This window comes from Mytilus californianus, unplaced genomic scaffold, assembly GCF_021869535.1.
Source record: "Mytilus californianus isolate M0D057914Y unplaced genomic scaffold, xbMytCali1.0.p SCAF_21, whole genome shotgun sequence".
Taxonomy (NCBI): Eukaryota; Metazoa; Mollusca; class Bivalvia; order Mytilida; family Mytilidae; genus Mytilus; species Mytilus californianus.
The window spans coordinates 4,721,295-4,748,398 of record NW_026262670.1 but is presented as its reverse complement, the minus strand read 5'-3'; the positions used below and the strand labels follow the sequence as shown (position 1 = coordinate 4,748,398).

General features: G+C 36.6%; 1 protein-coding gene and 2 long non-coding RNA genes across 10 annotated transcripts in view; 2 read left to right on the top strand and 1 right to left on the bottom strand.

Annotated features, from left to right (window-relative positions):
* LOC127731994 (proteasomal ubiquitin receptor ADRM1-like) overlaps window positions 1-21,734 on the top strand; it is a 29,718-nt gene extending 7,984 nt beyond the window's left edge. Inside the window, exons 3-11 of one of the 6 annotated variants that reach the window (XM_052241039.1) lie at window positions 6,802-6,919; window positions 8,049-8,111; window positions 8,959-8,976; window positions 9,340-9,409; window positions 12,613-12,839; window positions 14,016-14,036; window positions 18,091-18,251; window positions 19,464-19,566; window positions 20,966-21,734. In XM_052241039.1, coding sequence (XP_052096999.1) covers window positions 6,802-6,919; window positions 8,049-8,111; window positions 8,959-8,976; window positions 9,340-9,409; window positions 12,613-12,839; window positions 14,016-14,036; window positions 18,091-18,251; window positions 19,464-19,566; window positions 20,966-21,045 — 861 coding nt within the window. In that variant the 3' untranslated portion in view covers window positions 21,046-21,734. Of the gene's footprint in view, window positions 1-6,801; window positions 6,920-8,048; window positions 8,112-8,958; window positions 9,047-9,103; window positions 9,168-9,200; window positions 9,289-9,339; window positions 9,410-9,442; window positions 9,531-12,612; window positions 12,840-14,015; window positions 14,037-18,090; window positions 18,252-19,463; window positions 19,567-20,965 lie in introns of all 6 variants that reach the window. The other 5 variants (XM_052241038.1, XM_052241036.1, XM_052241035.1 and 2 more) reach the window with 5 other exon arrangements.
* LOC127732023 (uncharacterized) lies at window positions 1,604-5,554 on the top strand. 3 transcript variants are annotated; one of them, XR_007996018.1, is made up of 4 exons: window positions 1,604-2,752; window positions 3,251-3,415; window positions 4,412-4,577; window positions 5,408-5,554. It is a non-coding gene; the product is annotated as an uncharacterized LOC127732023 (long non-coding RNA). The 3 variants fall into 3 exon arrangements; XR_007996019.1 differs by lacking the exon at window positions 4,412-4,577 and adding an exon at window positions 3,748-3,913; XR_007996017.1 differs by lacking the exon at window positions 4,412-4,577 and having other exon boundaries at window positions 3,251-3,747.
* Window positions 4,668-6,274, bottom strand: LOC127732026 (uncharacterized). The gene is made up of 3 exons (XR_007996022.1): window positions 5,985-6,274; window positions 5,489-5,652; window positions 4,668-4,991 (listed from the first exon to the last, which is right to left on the bottom strand). It is a non-coding gene; the product is annotated as an uncharacterized LOC127732026 (long non-coding RNA).
* Window positions 21,735-27,104: the final 5,370 nt, after the last annotated feature.

The following is a 27,104-nucleotide window of genomic DNA, read 5'->3' as shown; positions in this document are numbered from 1 at the left end:
AGGTAGGTCTTACATGAACAGATAAGAGTCTTGTGTCCTCAAGTTCAAGACATCCAGTAGAAAGTTCTTCTTTTGGATGTAGGTAGGTCTTACATGAACAGGTAGAGTCTTTGTCCTCAAGTTCAAGACATCAAGTATAAAGTTCTTCTTTTGGATGTAGGTAGGTCTTACATGAACAGATAGAGTCTTTGTCCTCAAGTTCAAGACATCAAGTAGAAAGTTCTTCTTTTGGATGCAGGTAGGTCTTACATGAACAGGTAGAGTCTTTGTCCTCAAGTTCAAGACATCGAGGTAGAAAGTTCTTCTTTTGGATGTAGGTAGGTCTTACATGAACAGATAAGAGTCTTGTGTCCTCAAGTTCAAGACATCCAGTAGAAAGTTCTTCTTTTGGATGTAGGTAGGTCTTACATGAACAGGTAGAGTCTTTGTCCTCAAGTTCAAGACATCAAGTATAAAGTTCTTCTTTTGGATGTAGGTAGGTCTTACATGAACAGATAGAGTCTTTGTCCTCAAGTTCAAGACATCAAGTAGAAAGTTCTTCTTTTGGATGCAGGTAGGTCTTACATGAACAGGTAGAGTCTTTGTCCTCAAGTTCAAGACATCAAGGTAGAAAGTTCTTCTTTTGGATGTAGGTAGGTCTTACATGAACAGATAAGAGTCTTGTGTCCTCAAGTTCAAGACATCCAGTAGAAAGTTCTTCTTTTGGATGTAGGTAGGTCTTACATGAACAGATAAGAGTCTTGTGTCCTCAAGTTCAAGACATCCAGTAGAAAGTTCTTCTTTTGGATGTAGGTAGGTCTTACATGAACAGGTAGAGTCTTTGTCCTCAAGTTCAAGACATCAAGTAGAAAGTTCTTCTTTTGGATGTAGGTAGGTTTACATGAACAGATAGAGTCTTTGTCCTCAAGTTCAAGACATCAAGTAGAAAGTTCTTCTTTTGGATGCAGGTAGGTCTTACGTGAACAGGTAGAGTCTTTGTTCTCAAGTTCAAGACATCAAGGTAGAAAGTTCTTCTTTTGGATGTAGGTAGGTCTTACATGAACAGGTAGAGTCTTTGTCCTCAAGTTCAAGACATCAAGGTAGAAAGTTCTTCTTTTGGATGTAGGTAGGTCTTACATGAACAGGTAGAGTCTTTGTCCTCAAGTTCAAGACATCCAGTAGAAAGTTCTTCTTTTGGATGCAGGTAGGTCTTACATGAACAGATAGAGTCTTTGTCCTCAAGTTCCAGACATCAAGTAGAAAGTTCTTCTTTTGGATGCAGGTAGGTCTTACATGAACAGGTAGAGTCTTTGTCCTCAAGTTCAAGACATCAAGTAGAAAGTTCTTCTTTTGGATGCAGGTAGGTCTTACATGAACAGGTAGAGTCTGTGTCCTTAAGTTCAGGACATCAAGGTAGAAAGTACTTCTTTTGGATGCAGGTAGGACTTGAGATGTCTATATGGTGGTTAAAGTTATAAGCTTAATTTAAGATAAACATTATTTTCCTGAGTAGAAGAACATAAAAAAGAATAACAGATGTTAACGAGAACCAACAACGAAAATACTGAAAAAACTATAGACAGAAAATGCTTTCTTCAATAAAAGACAGATGAAAGTAGTTTTTTAGCTCACCTGGCCCGAAGGGCCAAGTGAGCTTTTCTCATCACTTGGCGTCCGTCGTCGTCCGTCGTCGGCGTTAACTTTTTACATTTTGAACTTCTTCTAGAGAACCACTGAATGGAATGAAACCAAACATGGCATGAATGTTCCTTATGAGGTGCTGACCAAGTGTTGTTACTTTGTAGCCGATCCATCATCCAAGATGGCCGCCAGCGGGGGACTTAGTTTAACATAGGACCCTATGGGAAATGCATACAAATGACTTCTTTTAGAGAACCACTGAATGGAATGAAACCAAACATGGCATGAATGTTCCTTATGAGGTGCTGACCAAGTGTTGTTACTTTGTAGCCGATCCATCATCCAAGATGGCCGCCAGCGTGGGACTTAGTTTAACATAGGACCCTATGGGAAATGCATACAAATGACTTCTTTTAGAGAACCACTGAATGGAATGAAACCAAACATGGCATGAATGTTCCTTATGAGGTGCTGACCAAGTGTTGCTACTTTGTAGCCGATCCATCATCCAAGATGGCCGCCAGCGGGGGACTTAGTTTAACATAGGACCCTATGGGAAATGCATACAAATGACTTCTTTTAGAGAACCACTGAATGGAATGAAACCAAACATGGCATGAATGTTCCTTATGAGGTGCTGACCAAGTGTTGTTACTTTGTACCCGATCCATCATCCAAGATGGCCGCCAGCGGGGGACTTAGTTTAACATAGGACCCTATGGGAAATGCATACAAATGACTTCTTTTAGAGAACCACTGAATGGAATGAAACCAAACATGGCATGAATGTTCCTTATGAGGTGCTGACCAAGTGTTGTTACTTTGTAGCCGATCCATCATCCAAGATGGCCGCCAGCGGGGGACTTAGTTTAACATAGGACCCTATGGGAAATGCATACAAATGACTTCTTTTAGAGAACCACTGAATGGAATAAAACCAAACATGGCATAAATGTTCCTTATGAGGTGCTGACCATGTGTTGTTACTTTGTAGCCTATCCATCATCCAAGATGGCCACCATCGGGGAACTTAGTTTAACATAGGACCCTATGGGAAATACATACAAATGTCTTCTTTTAGAGAACCACTGAATGGAATGAAACCAAACATGGCATGAATGTTCCTTATGAGGTGCTGACCAAGTGTTGTTACTTTGTAGCCGATCCATCATCCAAGATGGCCGCCAGCGGGGGACTTAGTTTAACATAGGACCCTATGGGAAATACATAAAAATGTCTTCTTTTAGAGAACCACTGAATGGAATGGAACCAAACATAGCATGAATGTTCCTTATGAGATGCTGACCAAGTGTTGTTACTTTGCAGTCAGTCCATCATCCAAAATGGCCGCCAGCAGGGGACTTAGTTTAACATAGGACCCTATGGGAAATACATACAAATGTCTTCTTTTAGAGAACCACTGAATGGAATGAAACCAAACATGGCATGAATGTCCCTTATGAGGTTCTGACCAAGTGTTGTTACTTTGTAGCCGATCCATCATCCAAGATGGCCGACAGCAGGGGACTTAGTTTAACATAGGACCCTATGGGAAATACATAAAAATGTCTTCTTTTAGAGAACCACTGAATGGAATGAAACCAAACATGGCATGAATGTTCCTTATGAGGTGCTGACCAAGTGTTGTTACTTTGCAGTCGGTCCATCATCCAAGATGGCCGACAGCAGGGGACTTAGTTTAACAAAGGACCTATGGGAAATACATACAAATGTCTTCTTTTAGCGAACCACTGAATGGAATGAAACCAAACATGGCATGAATGTTCCTTATGAGGTGCTGACCAAGTGTTGTTACTTTGTAGCCGATCCATCATCCAAGATGGCCGCCAGCGTGGGACTTAGTTTAACATAGGACCCTATGGGAAATGCATACAAATGACTTCTTTTAGAGAACCACTGAATGGAATGAAACCAAACATGGCATGAATGTTCCTTATGAGGTGCTGACCAAGTGTTGCTATTTTGTAGCCGATCCATCATCCAAGATGGCCGCCAGCGGGGGACTTAGTTTAACATAGGACCCTATGGGAAATGCATACAAATGACTTCTTTTAGAGAACCACTGAATGGAATGAAACCAAACATGGCATGAATGTTCCTTATGAGGTACTGACCAAGTGTTGTTACTTTGTAGCCGATCCATCATCCAAGATGGCCGCCAGCGGGGGACTTAGTTTAACATAGGACCCTATGGGAAATGCATACAAATGACTTCTTTTAGAGAACCACTGAATGGAATGAAACCAAACATGGCATGAATGTTCCTTATGAGGTGCTGACCAAGTGTTGTTACTTTGTAGCCGATCCATCATCCAAGATGGCCGCCAGCGGGGGACTTAGTTTAACATAGGACCCTATGGGAAATGCATACAAATGACTTCTTTTAGAGAACCACTGAATGGAATAAAACCAAACATGGCATAAATGTTCCTTATGAGGTGCTGACCATGTCTTGTTACTTTGTAGCCGATCCATCATCCAAGATGGCCACCATCGGGGAACTTAGTTTAACATAGGACCCTATGGGAAATACATACAAATGTCTTCTTTTAGAGAACCACTGAATGGAATGAAACCAAACATGGCATGAATGTTCCTTATGAGGTGCTGACCAAGTGTTGCTATTTTGTAGCCGATCCATCATCCAAGATGGCCGCCAGCGGGGGACTTAGTTTAACATAGGACCCTATGGGAAATGCATACAAATGACTTCTTTTAGAGAACCACTGAATGGAATGAAACCAAACATGGCATGAATGTTCCTTATGAGGTACTGACCAAGTGTTGTTACTTTGTAGCCGATCCATCATCCAAGATGGCCGCCAGCGGGGGACTTAGTTTAACATAGGACCCTATGGGAAATGCATACAAATGACTTCTTTTAGAGAACCACTGAATGGAATGAAACCAAACATGGCATGAATGTTCCTTATGAGGTGCTGACCAAGTGTTGTTACTTTGTAGCCGATCCATCATCCAAGATGGCCGCCAGCGGGGGACTTAGTTTAACATAGGACCCTATGGGAAATGCATACAAATGACTTCTTTTAGAGAACCACTGAATGGAATAAAACCAAACATGGCATAAATGTTCCTTATGAGGTGCTGACCATGTCTTGTTACTTTGTAGCCGATCCATCATCCAAGATGGCCACCATCGGGGAACTTAGTTTAACATAGGACCCTATGGGAAATACATACAAATGTCTTCTTTTAGAGAACCACTGAATGGAATGAAACCAAACATGGCATGAATGTTCCTTATGAGGTGCTGACCAAGTGTTGTTACTTTGTAGCCGATCCATCATCCAAGATGGCCGCCAGCGGGGGACTTAGTTTAACATAGGACCCTATGGGAAATACATAAAAATGTCTTCTTTTAGAGAACCACTGAATGGAATGGAACCAAACATGGCATGAATGTTCCTTATGAGGTGCTGACCATGTGTTGTTACTTTGTAGCCTATCCATCATCCAAGATGGCCACCATCGGGGAACTTAGTTTAACATAGGACCCTATGGGAAATACATACAAATGTCTTCTTTTAGAGAACCACTGAATGGAATGAAACCAAACATGGCATGAATGTCCCTTATGAGGTTCTGACCAAGTGTTGTTACTTTGTAGCCGATCCATCATCCAAGATGGCCGACAGCAGGGGACTTAGTTTAACATAGGACCCTATGGGAAATACATACAAATGTCTTCTTTTAGCGAACCACTGAATGGAATGAAACCAAACATGGCATGAATGTTCCTTATGAGGTGCTGACCAAGTGTTGTTACTTTGCAGTCGGTCCATCATCCAAGATGGCCGACAGCAGGGGACTTAGTTTAACAAAGGACCTATGGGAAATACATACAAATGTCTTCTTTTAGCGAACCACTGAATGGAATGAAACCAAACATGGCATGAATGTTCCTTATGAGGTACTGACCAAGTGTTGTTACTTTGCAGTCAGTCCATCATCCAAGATGGCCGACAGCAGGGGACTTAGTTTAACAAAGGACTTATGGGAAATACATACAAATGTCATCTTTTAGAGAACCACTGAATGGAATGAAACCAAAAATGGCATGAATCTTCCTTATGAGATGCTGACCAAGTGTTGTTACTTTGTAGCCGATCCATCATTCAAGATGGCCGACAGCGGGGGACTTAGTTTAACATAGGACCCTACGGGAAAAAACATATAATTGTCTTCTTTTAGAGAACCACTGAATGGAATTGAACCAAACATGGCATGAATGTTCCTTATGAGTTGCTGACCAAGTGTTGTTACTTTGCAGTCGATCCATCATCCAAGATGGCCGCTAGGGGGGGGGCTTAGTTTAACAGGACCCTATGGGAAATTCATACAAATGTCTTCTTTTAGAGTACCACTGAATGGAATGAAACCAAACATGGCATGAATGTTCCTTATGAAGTGCTGACCAAGTGTTGCTACTTTGTTGCCGATTTACTGTTCAAGATGGCCACCAGGATATTTTATTAAATAACGGGACCAATATTAATCAAAATTTGGCCTCAATCATTATTTGGGTATCTGTTATGATTTTTATCTATCTTTACATGATTTCTAAAACCAAAGTAGAGTCAGGTGAGCGACACAGGCTCTTGAGAGCCTCTAGTTTAGACATGTCCTCTCACCCTTTTAATTTTGATCAGTGTAAGCATAAGCTTTATTCCAATATATTCATAATGACCCATATTACCCTATTCAATGACATTTGAATTTAGATAAGGTTCTTGTGTGGCATCTAATTTCTCTGTCTGTCTTTCAGCACTTTTACTAAGTACTGTATTGTACAAGAATTTAAGTTTCTAATACATGTAAGCAATATGAAGAAGAATAAGGTACAAAGTACAAGCATTTTGATCATATGTATAATAACTTTCTCTGTATATATAACTAAATGTTAGGCTTCACTGACCTTAGTCTTTTTATTATTTCTGTGTAACATGTATATTATTTTTATTTTTGGCATTGTAAGATAAAAAAAAATGCAGTTATTGTGATGTATATTTTTTAATATTGAATTTAAGTTTTAGTTTGTTTAATGACTAATAGTCTATAAGCGTTATTTGTACAAACAATAAAAGAAATAAGCAACATTGGTTTCAAGAATGCATTATTTATGGAGAGAAATTATTTCAGGAACCTAAGAAGGACAAGGATGAAGAATACCGCAAGAAAGTTAACGAATATCTAAATAATCCACCAACACCAGGGTCCAGTAGGGGAGCTGGACTATCATCTGATCTGTCTGGACTAGGTAAACTATATTTATCTTAATAATCCAACAACACCAGGGTCCAGTAGGGGAGCTGGACTATCATCTGATCTGTCTGGACTAGCTAAACTATATTTATCTTAATAATCCACCAACACCAGGGTCCAGTAGGGGAGCTGCACTATCATCTGATCTGTCTGGACTAGGTAAACTATATTTATCTTAATAATCCACCAACACCAGGGTCCAGTAGGGGAGCTGGACTATCATCTGATCTGTCTGGACTAGGTAAACTATATTTATCTTAATAATCCACCAACACCAGGGTCCAGTAGGGGAGCTGGACTATCATCTGATCTGTCTGGACTAGGTAAACTATATTTATCTTAATAATCCACCAACACCAGGGTCCAGTAGGGGAGCTGGACTATCATCTGATCTGTCTGGACTAGGTAAACTATATTTATCTTAATAATCCACCAACACCAGGGTCCAGTAGGGGAGCTGGACTATCATCTGATCTGTCTGGACTAGCTAAACTATATTTATCTTAATAATCCACCAACACCAGGGTCCAGTAGGGGAGCTGGACTATCATCTGATCTGTCTGGACTAGCTAAACTATATTTATCTTAATAATCCAACAACACCAGGGTCCAGTAGGGGAGCTGCACTATCATCTGATCTGTCTGGACTAGGTAAACTATATTTATCTTAATAATCCAACAACACCAGGGTCCAGTGAAACACCTACTTCCTGTTTGTGAGGCGTCAGCACTTTTTGGATCGATCAAAGTGAAACACCTACTTCCTGTTTGTGAGGTGTCAGCACTTTTTGGATCTATCAAAGTGAAAAACCTACTTCCTGATTGTTGATACTTTGAAGGTTTTAATACGTTGAATGAAGTGTTTTGTCAAGTTTTTAAAGTACTACCAAACAGAACAGCTTCATATTTGATCAGCAGCTTGACAATGAGGAGTTGTACATGTAAGCACTTTTCATATCTGTGAGACACCTTTTTTCTGAGTTCCAGTACTATCAAATACAAGTGGGTGTAAACTTCTGCCCTTCAAACCTCCTCCCATTTTAAACAAATATTTCTTGATAATCCCTTAAATGACTTTATTCCACACAGTAGCAACAGAAATAGAAAATTTTGATATTTTGTAGGTGATTCAGATTTACAGAGTATACTGGGAGGAATGAGCCAGCAACAACTGATGCAGTTATTAGGTATGAATAGAAACTTCAGTATTGTAGTCTTATATTTCTAGGCGTCTATTTTAGATTTGATAGCTGCAAATTTAGTTTACTGAAAACTGAGTATGAGAGATGGACGTTTGGAAACAAAAAATCATTAATTGATGTTGACAGCCATTAAAACACATAACCCTTACATGCCGTATCCACATTGTCATGATTGTAATGCATTTGTTAAGTTTGTTGAAGAAATTCCAAATATTCATTTCCAAAGAAAATACAGATCAGTAATCATGTGAGTGATTTGATAAAATTTTTAATGTTGGCAGACCATAATTAATGTCATGAATGTTACAATAAATGTTTCTTAGAATGCAAAACTTTGTAACACCCCCCCCCCCCCCCCCCCCCAAACACACACACCGGACACTCATGTGGGGCTATATTGCAATCACCTTGTCTGTTGTCTGTGTGTCCGATGTTCAACAAATATTTACATCACACTTTTCTCAAACATTACCATGCTAACTGTACAGAAAGACTTCGTGAGTTGTAATATTTGAGCACCTATCATATTTGTGAGATACCTATTTTCTGTTTGAAGTTACTTTGATTTTTCCAATATATTGAATGAAATTTAAAAATTTTGGTCACAAATGTCTCCAATACTTCTGAACAGAATGACCTCTACATATGTGCACTTGTTTTTATCTGTGCATCATTTACAAAGGAAACGAAAACCTTTTAACTAATATGTGAAACATTTTTCACCTTCATGTTTTGTGTAATAACAATTTTTTGAGTGAGCTGTTTTCTTTTAATTTGATATTGACAAATATGTTTAGTAGTTGGTATAGTTGTTTGTGGTTGTATATTCTAGGACCAATGGGAATGGGAGGTCCTGGTGGTGGACTCTCTGCTCTGATGGGAGCTCGTCCTAGTAGTGCTCAGTCAACAGCATCTGAACCGTAAGTAAAACATTCTAATATCAATCTTTTAAGGACCAATAGGAATGGAAGGTCCAGGTGGTGGACTCTCTGCTCTGATGGGAGCTCGTCCTAGCAGTGCTCAGTCAACAGCCTCTGAACCGTAAGTAAAACATTCTAATATCAACCTTTTAAGGACCAATGGGAATGAGAGGTCCTGGTGGTGGACTGTCTGCTCTGATGGAAGCTCGTCCTAGCAGTGCTCAGTCAACAGCATCTGAACCGTAAGTAAAACATTCTAATATCAATCTTTTAAGGACCAATGAGAATGGGAGGTCCTGGTGGTGGACTCTCTGCTCTGATGGGAGCTCGTCCTAGCAGTGCTCAGTCAACAGCATCTGAACCGTAAGTAAAACATTCTAATATCAATCTTTTAAGGACCAATGGGAATGGGAGGTCCTGGTGGTGGACTCTCTGCTCTGATGGGAGCTCTTCCTAGCAGTGCTCAGTCAACAGCATCTGAACCGTAAGTAAAACATTAAACTGATGTAACACATTTCACTTCGAGAAGTCATGAGGATCCACAACCAATGATATTTCTTCTTCTGAAATCCTGAAGATGTGTTTCTTTACAACAAATCCTGAGGATCCCATTACAGAAAGTATTGCAGAGCATTGTTAAGTCTCCCAAACGAAGTTTGGGAAGACTTATTGTTTTTGCTCAGTTCTTATTATTATTATTATTCTTCTTCTTCTTCTTCTTCTTCTTCTTCTTCTTCCGCCGCTTTTAAATTTAAACTTGTCCGCACCCGTTCTCCAAAACCGCTTGTCAGATTAACTTAGGGTTTCACAATATGTTAGACTAACATGTCTAGTGGTGCAATCAGGGTTTTGTTTGTGCAATGGGGTTTATAAAGGGGTACTTTAAGGGGCAAAAAGAAAAGAGGGTTTTACTATAGAACCCTATGGGATTTTATTTTTTTAAATTTTCAAATGATTATAAATTGAAAACCGTTTGTGATAGACACAATCTTTTTAATTGAAAATGTTCTAAATGATAAAGCCCATTAAATGAAATACAGGGTTAGTCCCCAGGGGTCACCCCCACCCCCTGCCATTTAAGAAAGTTCTAATACCTGGTAAGTAGTAAAGATCCCCACCCCTAAACCATATATATTCTGGTTTGTCATGCTAAGATGGTTTGAATGATATACAGGGTTAGTCCCCAGGGGTCATCCCGACCCCCTGCCATTTGAGAAAGTTCTTATATCTTGTAAATGGTCGAGATCCCCACCCCTAAACCATATATATTCTGGTTTGTCATGATAAAGCACATCAAATGAAATACAGGGTTAGTCCCCAGGGGTCACCCCCACCCCCTGCCATTTAAGAAAGTTCTAATATCTTCTAAGTGGTCAAGATCCCCACCCCTAAACCATATATATTCTGGTTTGTCATGCTAAGATGGTTTGAATGATATACAGGGTTAGTCCCCAGGGGTCATCCCGACCCCCTGCCATTTGAGAAAGTTCTAATATCTTGTAAATGGTCGAGATCCCCACCCCTAAACCATATATATTCTGGTTTGTCATGATAAAGCACATCAAATGAAATACAGGGTTAGTCCCCAGGGGTCACCCCCACCCCCTGCCATTTAAGAAAGTTCTAATATCTTGTAAGTGGTCAAGATCCCCACCCCTAAACCATATATATTCTGGTTTGTCATGCTAAGATGGTTTGAATGATATACAGGGTTAGTCCCAAGGGGTCATCCCGACCCCCTGCCATTTGAGAAAGTTCTAATATCTTGTAAATGGTCGAGATCCCCACCCCTAAACCATATATATTCTGGTTTGTCATGATAAAGCACATCAAATGTTATACAGGGTTAGTCCCCAGGGGTCACCCCCACCCCCTGCCATTTAAGAAAGTTCTAATATCTTGTAAGTGGTCAAGATCCCCACCCCTAAACCATATATATTCTGGTTTGTCATGCTAAGATGGTTTGAATGATATACAGGGTTAGTCCCCAGGGGTCATCCCGACCCCCTGCCATTTGAGAAAGTTTCTAATATCTTGTAAATGGTCGAGATCCCCACCCCTAAACCATATATATTCTGGTTTGTCATGATAAAGCACATCAAATGAAATACAGGGTTAGTCCCCAGGGGTCACCCCCACCCCCTGCCATTTAAGAAAGTTCTAGTATCTTCTAAGTGGTCAAGATCCCCACCCCTAAACCATATATATATTCTGGTTTGTCATGCGAAGATGGTTTGAATGATATACAGGGTTAGTCCCCAGGGGTCATCCCGATCCCCTGCCATTTGAGAAAGTTCTAATATCTTGTAAATGGTTGAGATCCCCACCCCTAAACCATATATATTCCTATTTGTCATGTCTCGAACATTTGAATGACGTATACGGTCAGTCCCCAGGGGTTCCCCCCACCCCCAATGTTCTAATATCTTGTAAATGGTTGAGATCCCCACCCCTAAACCATATATATTCCTGTTCGTCATGTAATGAACATTTGAATGACGTATAGGGCCAGTCCCCAGGGGTTCCTCCCCACCCCCAATGTTCTAGTATCTTGTAAATGGTCGAGATCCCCACCCCTAAACCATATATATTCTGGTTTGTCATGCCAAGATGATTTGAATGATATACAAGGTTAGTCCCCAGGCATCACTAATGCATATAACTTTACTGGACCAAACCAATTTTCACTGGACGTTGCCCAATGTCAGGCGACCCTGGGAATTACGAATTATGGGAGCTTCGTTTGGGAGACTTCGTAACAGCATCCTGTTACAATCATTTCTTGTTGATTCTTGTGAGCACATCATGGACAAAGTATACCTGTTGATTGCTGATGAGACAGCTTTCAGGAAATCTACTTCAAAGAAAACATTTCACACCATTGGTTGAATTCAATTGTTTTGGAAGTTGTTAGCCAATCACAATGTTTTGGTATATGTTGTTAGCCAATCACAACGTTTTGATATATGTTGTTAGCCAATCACAACGTTTTGGTATATGTTGTTAGCCAATCACAATTTTTTGGTATAAGCTTTGGAAAATATTATCAAGAATGCATTAGATTCTGAAACAGCAAATTGCTGTCTTTGTTTTTGCAGCTGAATGTCTGTTGATATTTGTTTTGAATAATGTACTTTGTACATGTCATGATGCATTCAGGAGAGAAACAATTTAGAAATGGAAATTTTTTCATTGTCAGCTATAGTGTTGTATACATATGAAATGTGGTAGGCTGAAATTACTTGTACACTAACAAATTTATTTCAGGAGAGGGATTTAGCGCATGATAACATTTGTCTTAATATATTTTCTGGACCATTTTCAGTTCATTATTTTTTTGTTAGAATTCCAAATTTTAGGCAGTAATTTTCTGATAAAATGTGAAAAATACATTCATAACAGTATTAAGACTTTTTTCTGGTTTTTACTGTATTGAGATATTGTTGGTAGCTGTCTGATTGATGTCTACTTCATATCTGCTTTAATTAATATATTGATATGAAAAGTATTTTAACAGTATTTTTAAAAATCCTAAAATTAGAATTTTATCCCCTTTTAATATTTAGACCTCTGAGAGTGCAGTCATCACCTGGTACCAGAGGATCCAGTAATGACCAACAGAGACCAGTCACTGCTGCTGCTCTACCTTCCCAGAATACAACAGCTGCAACCACAACAACTACTACGGGGACTACAAGTACTACAGCAGGGGCTGCTGCTGCTACCTCCACAGGGGGCAGCAAAACACCTATACAACTCAGTGATTTACAGAATATATTGTCTAGTATGAATGGTAGGTTTTACTTTTTAATAGAAGAGGTCAAGGGCTGTCAAAGGGAGGGGGTTGAAACACATCAATTAACATTTGATGGGTGGTGATTAATTTAGAAAGACAGCATGAACAATTATAGCAAATAATCTTTTATTTTTTATGCATGGCGGGGTAAAATAAATAGTGCCTTCCAATCCCTCAATACATTTACTTCTTGAACAGCCCCAATGATAAAATATATGTGTATCATAGCAAAAGTAGATTAATTGCTGGTCTTTATTTGATAATTGCCTCAACTTGTTTATATGAAAGTGTTCAGTCTGAAGTTCTTTTAAAATCTCTGGATTTTAAATTGCAATTTTAACAGTATATTTTAATCTCTAAATTTTAAATTGATTAGAATTGAGATAGAGAATAGAATATGAAAGGAGATTTATGTATTTATAGTTTATTGATGGTTTTTCAAAGGAGAGGATTTTTCTCGGCTATAATCTCATCGAAAGGCGAAAGCCCTGAGAAGAGATGTGGCCAAGAAACATCCTCCATTTGAAAGACCATTGATAATCTGTTTGTCACTATTTTGCCTATGACTTCATTGATGTTTAAATTGACAAGGGCATGTGCACCCTTAGTTTCTATCAATAACTTTCAAATTCAAACGAGTAACATGATATGAAAAATTATCACAAAAAAAAAATCAAAAGAAAAATACACAAAATAGTGATAACAATGAGACAGCAATCTTACAACAAAATAAACCAGAAAAGACAGCAATCTTACAACATAATAAAACCAGAAAAGACAGCAATCTTACAACAAAATAAAACCAGAAAAGACAGCAATCTTACAACAAAATTTGACCATAAAAGACAGCAATCTTCCAACAAAATGAAACCAGAAAAGACATCTACTCAACGTACAGTTTTACAAAGTTATAATAATTAACCGAAACTTGATTAAAAGCCCTTCTAACAAAGATTTAACAATAGATGCATAAAGTTTTAATTACTTAAAATACACAGAAGAAAGTCAAGAACAAGACCATGGTTGCACATTGAACACTGAGCAAAAAATAATTGTTTGTTGCTTGTTCCCTGGAATACATATACCTAAACAATGTTTTGATGTTTTTTCAATCATTTCTAACTGATTTTTAATTTGCTACAGACTTCTGCATTATATTTTTTTTTATTTCAGTACCTACAACACCTAAAGAAAGTAAGTATAAAGTAAAATAACAAAAATACTGAACTCCAAGGACAATTCAAAACAGAAACAAATGGCAAAATTAAATGCTCAAACACATTAAACGAATGGAAAACAACTGCCATATGCCTGACTTGGTACAGGCATTTCCTTTTAGGAAGAAAATGGTGGATTAAACCTGGTTTATAGCTAGCTAAACCTCTCACTTGTATGACAGTTGTGTAAATTAAGTATATTAAAGTAATGTTACGCTCAAGATGAACAAATACAGTCTGTGAAAGTTATTTTATTTTAGACTTGAATTCATTTTAATGATGTCCGCTACTCTTTTTCAAAATAACAAGCTTTTTAAAAGACTGTTATTTATTGAAAGTATATGAATAAAGGAACTAAAAAAGCAGAAAACATTGGGTCCGTGTGCTTGTTTTTGAGATATAAGCCATTGAAAATTTGGCGGGAAATGATTATCTCTAGATTTTTCATACAATTTAACATTGGCACCTTTTTTCTTTCAAAAACTATGAAAAAATAAAGATTTTATAAGATTTTCAAATATGGCTTTTTAAACTATATGTAATAAAACTATGAAAAGAAAAGTAGGGGTTAGCGGGCAAAGTATTTATTAGCACTACATGGATAAAACCAGAGACATCCGAATATCTGACAAAAATTCAATACAAGAGGAGCGAACATCCTAAATGTTTTGTGGAATTTTTAATTAAGTCTTTCGTTTGGGAAGACTTATTGGTTTTGCTCAGTTCTTCTTCTTCTTCTTCTTCTTCTTCTTCTTCTTCTTCTTCTTCTTCTTCTTCTTCTTCTTCCGCCGCTTTTAAATTTGAACTTGTCCGCACCCGTTCTCTGAAACCGCTTGTCAGATTAACTTAGGGTTTCACAATATGTTAGACTAACATGTCTAGTGCTGCAATCAGGGTTTTGTTTGTGCAATGGGGTTTATAAAGGGGTACTTTGAGGGGCAAAAAGAAAGGAGGGTTTTACTATAGAACCCTATGGGATTTAATTTTTTTAAATTTTCAAATGATTATAAATTGAAAACCGTTTGTGATAGACACAATCTTTTTATTTGAAAATGTTCTAAATAATAAAGCACATTAAATGAAATACAGGGTTAATCCCCAAGGGTTCACCCCCACCCCCTGCCATTTAAGAAAGTTCTAATATTTTGTAAATGGTCGAGATCCCCACCCCTAAACCATATATATTCTGGTTTGTCATGATAAAGCACATCAAATGAAAAACAGGGTTAGTCCCCAGGGGTCACCCCCACCCCCTGCCATTTAAGAAAGTTCTAATATCTTGTAAGTGGTCAAGATCCCAACTCCTAATCCATATATATTCTGGTTTGTCATGCGAAGATGGTTTGAATGATATACAGGGTTAGTCCCCAGGGGTCATCCCGACCCCCTGCCATTTGAGAAAGTTCTAATATCTTGTAAATGGTCGAGATCCCCACCCCTAAACCATATATATTCTGGTTTGTCATGATAAAGCACATCAAATGAAAAACAGGGTTAGTCCCCAGGGGTCACCCCCACCCCCTGCCATTTAAGAAAGTTCTAATATCTTGTAAGTGGTCAAGATCCCATCTCCTAATCCATATATATTCTGGTTTGTCATGCGAAGATGGTTTGTATGATATACAGGGTTAGTCCCAAGGGGTCATCCCGACCCCCTGCCATTTGAGAAAGTTCTAATATCTTGTAAATGGTCGAGATCCCCACCCCTAAACCATATATATTCTGGTTTGTCATGATAAAGCACATCAAATGAAAAACAGGGTTAGTCCCCCAGAAGTCACCCCCACCCCCTGCCATTTAAGAAAGTTCTAATATCTTGTAAATGGTCGAGATCCCCACCCCTAAACCAAATATATTCTGGTTTGTCATGATAAAGCACATCAAATGAAAAACAGGGTTAGTCCCCAGGGGTCACCCCCACCCCCTGCCATTTAAGAAAGTTCTAATATCTTGTAAGTGGTCAAGATCCCAACCCCTAATCCATATATATTCTGGTTTGTCATGCGAAGATGGTTTGAATGATATACAGGGTTAGTCCCCAGGGGTCATTCCGACCCCCTGCCATTTGAGAAAGTTCTCAAATAAGTAAACCATATATATTCCTGTTCGTCATGTCTCGAACATTTGCATGACGTATAGGGTCAGTCCCCAGAGGTTCCCCCCACCCCCAATGTTCTAGTATCTTGTAAATGGTCGAGATCCCCACCCCTAAACCATATATATTCCTGTTCGTCATGTCTCGAACATTTGAATGACGTATAGAGTCAGTCCCCAGAGGTTCCCCCCACCCCCAATGTTCTAGTATCTTGTAAATGGTCGAGATCCCCACCCCTAAACCATATATATTCTGGTTTGTCATGCCAAGATGATTTGAATGATATACAGGGTTAGTCCCCATCCATCACTAATGCATATAAATTTACTGGACCAAACCAATTTTCACTGGACTTTGTCCAATATCAGGCGACCCTGGGAATTACGAATTATGGGAGCTTCGTTTGGGAGACTTCGTAACAGCATCCTGTTACAATCATTTCTTGTTGTTGTTTGGCATATACACAGACAGATTACCTTTGTATCCTGGCTTACATTAGCTAGATAGTCAAAGAAAATAATATTAACGTAATATAAAATGATTATGCATAAGTGCGAATTTGTAAAGCCTAAAAAATTGGAGTTTGATATCTATTGTTTTCCACAATATTTAAGTTTAAAACAACAATACCAGGTAGATAGAGAACTCTTTATTGTGTATGCAAATAATGTTTTGATATTTATAGAACAATTAATCCAAGAGTTCAAATATAGAAAAGTATTTAATGAATGACTGAATAACACATTAATTCATGAATGTGGGTACATGTAGGGCATGAGTTAATTATTAGTGTTGTTCTGTCACAAGTATAAATATTCTTTTTATTACATGAAACTATGGACTTTGTAATGGAAATAAAGTAGAAAATGAAAGGAACTATGTCTGCAACGTCAACGACAACTTCTTATGACGTCAGAGTTAAATTATCAGTCAGAGCTCAGACATAAATAAGTCTATATCTGCTTTTGACTCATTGAGGTCTAAATTTGAAGGTTTCAAGATTTATCTCCCTTTAATTTAAGACAAATTATGACTTCAATAAGTCAATTAGTGTTAAGCAAGAAATATTTGACCTGAATTAAAAAGTTGCAAAAATTGACTCCTTCAAGTCAATAAGTTACCAAAATTGGTAAACTTCAAGACCCATGCATATTTATAAAAAGGTCATGCATCTACATGAAATTATGACAATGTTGAAAGACAATGCTTTGTCTTCTAAGGAAAAATATGCATGAGAGCCTAAAAAAACGGAGATAATGTTTATTAACTTTACAATGCAACCATCTGTAATCACACAAAATGAGGAAAATAATCTATGTTAAGTAAAAATGTGCAATTAGATGATTAAATATAAATAGCTTAGGTCCTTGTGAACTCTCAGACAGGTTTAGGATGTCATAGGTGGTGCAGTTTGGCTACCAATTAAAATTAAGTCTTTTCATAAACATAAATAGACCTAAACAAGTCTGTCATTTTCAGACTTAAATAAGTCTGAAAATGAAAGTACATTTTTATAGTAAATACATTTTTGGACTTATGCAAGTCAAAAACAAAAATCGACTTGTTTATGTCTGAGCTCTGACTGATTATCGGCTTTTATTTTACTCGGAAATGATGATAATTTATTGCAACCAATGTAATAATAATGTATATCAATTATTGCAAGAGAATCAACTATTTTCTCAATATATTTATTGAAATCATCGAGAAGAGACTAGTCACCTATGAAAGTGTAAACATCACAATAAGTATACAAAACCATTTCCTTGCATTTATATTCAAAACTTCAAATTGCATTAACAGTAACAGTTAGCATTTCGATTTTACCAAAATTTCTTTATGCATACTTTCTACTTTCTTACATTTCCATGATAAAATAGATTAACCATATATTTAAATAGCATATCTGATGTTTATATTCTCTTATTTTTTTTAGGTGTAGATTTAGTTCAGGCTTTAAATCCTGAGTCAATGATTCCAATCCTTGCCAACGCAGAGGTCCAGGAGAGACTAGTCAAATTTCTGCCAGAGGGTGAAACACTACCCAAAACAGAACAGGAACTGAGAAACACTATCCAGTCACCTCAATTCCAACAGGTAAGTTTTGAGGGAGTGGGGAGGAAAAAAAGGACAGGAACTGAGAAACACTATCCAGTCACCTCAATTCCAACAGGTTAGATTTGAGTGGGGGGGGGGAGGAAAAAAACAGGTAAGTTATGAGTGGGGGTGGGGAGGGAAAAACAGGACAGGAACTGAGAAACACTATCCAGTCACCTCAATTCCAACAGGTAAGTTTTGAGGGGGTGGGGAGGCAAAAAACAGGACAGGAACTGAGAAACACTATCCAGTCACCTCACTTCCAACAGGTAAGTTATGAGTGGGGGTGGGGAGGGAAAAAACAGGAAACACTACCCAAAACAGAACAGGAACTAAGAAACACTATCCAGTCACCTCAATTCCAACAGGTAAGTTTTGAGAGGGGTGGGGAGGGAAAAAAAGGAAACACTACCTAAAACAGAACAGGAACTCAGAAACATTATCCAGTCACCTCCAACAGGTAAGTTTTGAGAGGGGGTAGGGAGGGAAAAAAACAGGAAACACAGTCATAGGTCCCAAGAAAAAAAACTGCAAAAATTCCTGAAGGGATTCATGATTAACACAGAGCAAATGATAAAGAGACAGGGAACAAACCCAGTTAGTGAAGAGCAACTGTCAACTTTCTGTCTGAAGAAAAGTTATTACCATACAGTCAACAATTCTGCATGGTAAGGTTTTATTGAATGGAATTTAACAAACCAATAGATCTGGGATAACTTTTTCAAATTTTACATTAAACCTTGATTTGACATAAAAGACGGGGTGAAGGACAATAGTTTCATATTGACTTTAGACTCTAGAGTGTATTATTTTTAGACAAGTTACCTTCTTTGTGGAAGGACATTCTGGTACTCTGTCAAGTAAGAGCAACTAAAAAAAGTAAAATCAGTGCAACTTGGGGGATAATAGCTGTTTTCCAATGTTTTTGTCTTGTAAAGAAAACATAAAACAGTTAATTTTCCCCCCAAATTACACCTATTGTAATCTTGATTTTACTTCTTTTAGTTGACATGTCACAACAGGTTTTTCATTGAAATACTTAAAAGAAGCAAATACAAAATGAAGGAGAAAAGCAAAATGAATTTTAATAAACAAGCCAAATACACTGAGAATTAAGAAACCAGAAATAGTTATAATTTAAACAAAGAAGGTATTGATATGCAAGGATTTAGTATTATTTTCTAAAGTATAAATAAACTGTTATCTTTGTAGGCATTGTCATCGTTTAGTGCTGCATTGCTGTCAGGACAGTTAGGTCCTCTGATGTCACAGTTTGGTCTCGGTGAAGATGTGGCCAATGCTGCAGCTCAGGGAGGTAGGTGTACAATATTTATATACTCATCACCTGGGGAAAGAGGGTTTGGGGGAGGGGGAATGACCGTAAGACAACCTCCTTAGATATTAAGGGTAATAGCCATATATCAAAATATCAATGCTTTTATTGCTGTTCTGCATCTTGACAAGTCTGAAAGGTCTGTTGCTACTGTGTTAGTTATTTTATTTGTAGTTCATCAAAAGCAGAACAAATAATACACAGATTAAATGTCTTCCACTGTCACTCCTATATTTGTTATGTTCATAGACTGCATCAATGACTTAAAATAACCCATGGATGAACCAATTAATTGATCATTAACCATGCAAAAACTTTATATTTCTCATTCAGTACTGAAGTTTTGGTTTGTAATGGATTTTAGTGCAGAGTTTATATAAAATTAGGGAGTGGTATAATTAGCATTGAGTCAACAAATTAATAGGAATAGAAGGTGAATATCTACAGGGCAAGTTTACACATCTACAGGGCAAGTTTACACATCTACAGGTCAAGTTTACACATGTATAGGTCAAGTTTACACATCTACAGGTCAAGTTTACACATGTACAGGTCAAGTTTACACATGTATAGATCAAGTTTACACATCTACAGGTCAAGTTTACACATGTACAGGTCAAGTTTACACATGTATAGGTCAAGTTTACACATGTATAGGTCAAGTTTACACATGTATAGGTCAAGTTTACACATCTACAGGTCAAGTTTACACATGTATAGGTCAAGTTTACACATGTATAGGTCATGTTTTCACATCTACAGGTCAAGATTACACATCTACAGGTCAAGTTTACACGTCTACATGTAACATTTACACATCTACAGGTCAAGTTTACACATCTACATGTAGTATTTACACATCTACAGGTCAAGTTTACACATCTACAGATCAACTTTACACATCTACATGTAGCATTTACACATCTACAGGTCAAGATTACACATCTACAGGTCAAGTTTACACATCTACGGATCAACTTTACACATCTACATGCAGCATTTACACATCTACAGGTCAAGTTTACACATCTACATGTAACATTTACACATCTACAGGTCAAGTTTACACATCTACATGTAGCATTTACACATCTACAGGTCAAGTTCAAGTTTACACATCTACATGTTCGGTTTACAAATCAAAAGATAGTATTTTTTTTTACATCTACAGGTAGAGTTAATTGAAATGATGTGAACAAAGTTTTGTTGTTAATTGTATGGAAACTTTGAAGTGTAGTTCCATTATGTTTTTACATTTGTCATCATGATGGTTTAAAAGAATGTTGGTTATATTAATGAGATATTTTATTTTGTAGACCTTATGACCTTTGTTTAAGTTATGCAAGAACAGCTAATATTATTGGACTATTTTATTTTGTAGACCTTGGAGCCTTCGTTAAAGCTATGCAAGAACAGCAAAAGAAAAAAGATTCAGACGATGATAAGATGGACACTAAATAATTTTGTTGATGTTTTGGTTACAAGCTTTCTTTAACATGTGCGTTTATATTTCATAATAGAATGCTAGATAACAGCTACTTGTACTGTATGAATCAAGAGATTCATTTTCCGTATCAGTATCTAATATATCGTCAACTATGATTCAAATATTTTCCTTTTTTATGCACTCAAATGTTCTAGTCTTATGAAGTAAAAATGTTTATTTTCAGTCGTCGGATGTTAAAATGTTCATAGTTTTTTTTCAAACCTGATTTTAAGCATTGGTACATACTAATTACTGTCTGTTGTGTTTAGAAAATGAAAATAACTTAAATTAAATGAAATTACAAATTAGTTTTCAGACACTTAAAGTTTCATGGGAAGGCTTTATAAATTTTAAATATTTAGTATTAAAATCATCTTCATATTTCATGACAGTCTATTCAGAAAATCTTTGTTACATTCTTTTATAGTAATAGCAAGTCTGAGAAAATACAGAATTGACCTTTTTCTGGAAGTAACATAGATTACCTCCCTTTGACCAGTTTGTTTTTATTGGCTTTGTCCTGTAGTCACTGTTGTCAATACATCTCAGAAAAGTTTGTTGTTAATTTATTCTTAAATACTTAAAATAATTTCATATGAAAAAAGTAAAAATCAAGACCACTTTGTTTAATTGTAGGATAATAACTGTTTCTTATTAAAATATTTGTACTCATTCAAGAAATTGAAATATTTTTAACTTTTAATAAATTGTATTCTGAGACTTTTTTGCCATGTTATAAACAAATACTCAATACTTGTAAACAAATTCATTACAATTTAAGTAGACGCATTTATGAAGAAATAAATATAAATTTGTTTAATAAATGTCTTTCTTATTGTGTTACCAAAATTGAAAAATGATCATAATTTCCACACACTTAGGGCTATTCCATTAAAATGTATGTGGGAGGGTAGGAAGGGAAGTTTAATCATTGAATGTGGGTCATGGGTCTTTTTTCAGTATGCGTCCATTACCATTATGCAAAATTATCTAAAAAATGGTTCTTGGTTGTAGGGATATTTTGAAAGTCCCTTCCTACCCTCCCACATACATTTTAATGGAATAGCCCTTACCCAAGTCGGTAAATGATAAACCTCAAGGTCTGATAGTCAGCAGTTTATACCTAGTGCTTAATACTGGATTAGTCTTTATCAGCTACACTCAAGACCACAAAACTCAGGAAAGAATTTACAAGATTTTTTTGAGAATACACATTAAAATAGTCTATATAAAAGGACGGAAACTCGAAGGTCAATTTGGTCTCAAGTTTGGAGTTAGTTATGGCTATTTAAATTTAATTGACAAACAATGTTTACACATTTTGATATCTAAACGTGAATTGAACTTAACATAGTGTATTTTCTAGGTCAATGTTACACGTTGTTCAACCACCTCATTGTCAAAACTAGATATCATGTATGACTTTAATCTTAAATGTTCAGGTTTTAGAGAAAATGTCTGATTCACCTAGCAATAGTGATTGTTGTTTGATGTCAGGAGGTCAAGGATCACTTAAACAAGAGAAATGTCAAAGAGACCCAAATAGTGATAGGTTTATTGAGGTTTATTCTGGGTTGTGTCAGACTTTCAAATCCCAGTAAAGATGAGCTTTGCAAACATGTTTCACCCACCACAAATTTGTAGGAGACTGCAACTTAGTGTTAGTCATCAGTTGCTTTCAGTCATATTTGTTATGCCCCCACTGGTAGGCTGATGGGGTATGATGTGTTACGCTTGACCGTCCATCCTTTTGTCCGTCCCATTTTCGTTTCAGCACTTTAACTTAAGTTTGCCTCATGCAAATCTTATGAAACTCATACACAATGCTAAGAACCAAAACTAGCAGACAGAGATTGAATTTGGGCAGTGAGTCATTTACCGTTCTAGAGTTATGCCCCTTTTTAACTTGGTAAATTGCAAAGCTTGAGCGGGGGCATTCATGGCCTCTAACACATTCTTCTTTTATTGCTTATTGTTTCATCATAAATCTGGATGTTGGTTTTATTGTTTTACATTTTTTCATATCGGGGCATTTTATAACTTACTATACATGATTTAGTCACAAGGTACTTTATCTAATCTGGAAACCAAGGAAATCCCAATTTTACAGGTTAGAAAGGGCATACAATTAATGAGAATGTTGAAGGCTGTACAGTGACCTATAGTTGTTTGTGTCTGTCAATTGGTCTCTGGTGTAGAGTTGTTTCATTGGCAATCATACCACATCTTATTTTTATAATTCAAACCAATAAAATAATACTTTATCTGTAATTTATGGTCCATGGCATTGTGTTCAAATTTCAAAAGTTAAGTTATAGGGTACTTTGTCAACCAGAAACCAAAATGTGATGGAGGGACAAGCAGACATCACTATTTACCTCTCCTCTTCGAGGCCAGGGTATAATAATTGAAGCAAATGATGTAAATTGCAGTCGGGGAAAGAGTGATTTGATGTATTTATTCTTGATATCCAAAAGAACAGTACTTTTATTGTTGTTCTTCATCTTAAGGGCAAAATGAGGTCTTAAACATGGAGCAAGAGCTTGCACCCGATTTTAATTTCTGGATTGCTCCTAGACAATAATCAGAGCAGAACTCTTTAATAAACATTGACAATGCTAAATTTTTACATTTAAGAACAATTATCCATGCTGAAATGTCTTTTCTGCTATACTTAACAGAACTGAATGAAATTCAGTCTTAAAGAAAAAGCTTATATATGTACTACAATTATCATATAAAACTAATATTTTCAATGATCCATGTAATTCAGGTCAAGGTCAGATGAACCCTGAAAGACAGACATGTATGTCTTAAAATCATACCGTACTGACCTTTGAACAATAAAAATGAGGTCAACATTAGATGATCTAGCCAAATGGACATGTACACCTTATGATCAATCCATACACCAAATTAAATTGACTTATTGCTATCATTACCCAAGAAACAGATCTTACCAGGAAAACTTAACATTCACCTATGAACCATGAAAATGAAATCAATGTCAAAATACATGTACACCTTACATACATTCCAAACACAAAATGTAGTTGACCTATTCCATATAGTTTCTGAAAAAAGAGCAAGGTCAGATAAAACCAGCAACTGACATACACATTACAATCATTCCATACACCATATACGGTACCTACTGCTAAAGTAACCAAGAAACTTACTTGACCACGAAAACTCAACCTTGATCCCTGAACCCTGAAAAGACCTTGCACAGAACCGATATACCAAATTTTTTTATCTTATTTCTCATAGTAAGCGAGACATTCACTTGACTTAAAATTTGTAAGGGTTCCGCGGAACCCAGTGTCTCACCTACTTTTGCTGTTAATCACAGGCTCAACAAAAATGAGGAAAAAAATCAATAAAAATATTCCTTTAGATACTATCTTTAGATTGTAAGAAGCTTCTGTCAAAATTTGGTATAAATCCAGGATAGTTTATGAATCTAATAAATGTTTTAAAAACTTTAACTGCAGACTGTATTTAATGTTAACTGGATGAAAAACTAAGTCCATTTGTAAGTAAAATACGGATAAACAGGTACAACATTTTATCAAAATTTCCCTCTTGATACTAGCTTTTGATCATAAACAAGCTTCTGTCCAAGTTTGGTACAAATCCAGGATAGTTTAAGAAAGTTATTAAAATTTTAAAAACTTTAACCACAGAGTGAATGTATTGTTTCCTGGCAGAAAAACTAAGTCCATTTATAAGTAAAATACGGAAAAAATGAAAAAATGTTTTAACAAATTTACTTCTGAATACTATCTTATGATCATAAACAAGCTTCTGTCCAAGTTTGGTATAAATCCAGGATAGTTAAAGAAAGTTATTAAAATTTTAAAAACTTTAACCACAGAGTGAATGTAATGTTTCCTGGCAGAAAAACTTAAGTCCATTTACAAGTAAAATACGGAAAAACAGGAATTTTATTTTTACAAAATTTACTTCTGGATACAATCTTATGATCATAAACAAGCTTCTGTCCAAGTTTGGTACAAATCCAGGATAGTTTAAGAAAGTTATTAAAATTTCAAAAACTTTAACCACAGAGTGAATATTTGTGGACGCGGCCGCCGCCGCCGCCGACGGAATGTAGGATCGCTATGTCTCGCTTTTTCGATTAAAGTCGGATGCTCGACAAAAACACCTAGTTTTTTAAGCAGTCGTTGAACCATGAAAATGAGGTCAAGGACAATGGACATATGACAGCTGGAAACTTAGTAACACAAGGCATCTGTAAGCAAGATATGAGGCATCCAGGGGCCGGTATCATGAAGCAATCTTAGTGCTTAAGATCATCTTATCTGCTAAGAGTGTATTTTGAAGTAATCTTAGAATGATTGACAGCCCTTAAAATTCATGTTGCACTCCCAACCCTAAGAGTACTCTTTATCCTCCTCGGAACGCTCTCTTAGTTTTAATCTTATCGACTGGGTATCTCGAACGTTGATAATCAACTTAAGATCGTCTTTGATTACTCTCAGCAAATTTTAAGTGTATCAGCATTCTTTTTTTATGGAAAACTTAACAGAAAATTCTAAGAGTGGTCAGGGGCACCCCTATCTCTCTCTTACTTGATAAAATGTCGCTCTTGCATGTGCGTTTAAGAAAACAAAATAGGATATCCAAAAGGATCCTTGAGATCGAACAAATCCATTGGATTTCCTAAACAATCGTAGGATTGTCCATGATTAAAGAATCTTAAAATGTTCCGATTAACTGCATTTTGTTCTACTGAATAGCTGTCAGCATTGTTTCCAATTCATCTTTGTTAAAGTTGGCTTTTCTTATAAAAATAAGGAGATGTGGTATGATTCAGATTGCCAATGAGACAACTATCTACCAAAGTTCAAATGAAGTGGATGTTAGGAATTATAGGTAACTGTACGGCCTTCAATAATGAGACATGAAAAATATCAAACAATTCAATTTAGAAAACCAACGGCCTAATTCATTACAAAACAATTTACAAAATAAAATGCTCCGCAGGGCGCAGCTTGATACGACCGCAGAGGTCGAACCCTGAACAGTTGGGGCAAGTATGGACACAACATTCAAGCTTGATACAGCTTTGCATTTGGATTGTGATTAAATATTTGACACAGCATAGGTTTCTGACACAGAATGAATGTAGTCTAAGAACTTAAAAATTTTAAATTGGACATTCACCTATTATGGTCCAATATCCAAAATCTAAATACATGGTTAGATTCAGCATATCAAAGAACCCCAAGAATTCAATTTTTGACGAAATCAAACAAAGTTTAATTTTGGACCCTTTTGACCTCAATGTGGACAAAGTTGATAACGGGGCCCAAAAATCAAAATACATGGTTAGATTCGGCATATCAAAGAACCCCAATAATTCAATTTTTGATGAAATCAAACAAAGTTTAATTTTGGACCCTTTGGACCTCAATGTGGAGCAATTTAAAAACGGGGCCCAAAATCCAAAAACTAAATACACGGTTAGATTCAGCATATTAAAGAACCCCAAGAATTCAAGAATAAAACCCCATTGAAATTGGTCAAGAAATAAGCAATTTATACGTAGTATCTTCTTTTGCACAATACTGTGCAATTAAATATTTCTTGCTATTGTGCAATACTGTACAATTGACAATTTCTTGCTATTGCGCAATATTGTGCTATTGGATATTTCTTGCTATTGCGCAATACTGTGCAATTGAAGATTTCTTGCTATTGCGCAATACTGTACAATTGACAATTTCTTGCTATTGGGCAATATTGTGCTATTGGATATTTCTTGCTATTGCGCAATACTGTGCAATTGAAGATTTCTTGCTATTGCGCAATACTGTGCAATTGAAGATTTCTTGCTATTGTGCAATACTGTGCAATTGAAAATTTCTTGCTATTGCACAATACTTATTATATAATAATTCACACATCCTGTTTGGTGTGTATCTCCTACCATATCATTATTATTTGCTTTTAAATATAAATCAGAAATAACCAACTTAAAATGGAAAATTTTAAAAGAAAAAAAAAG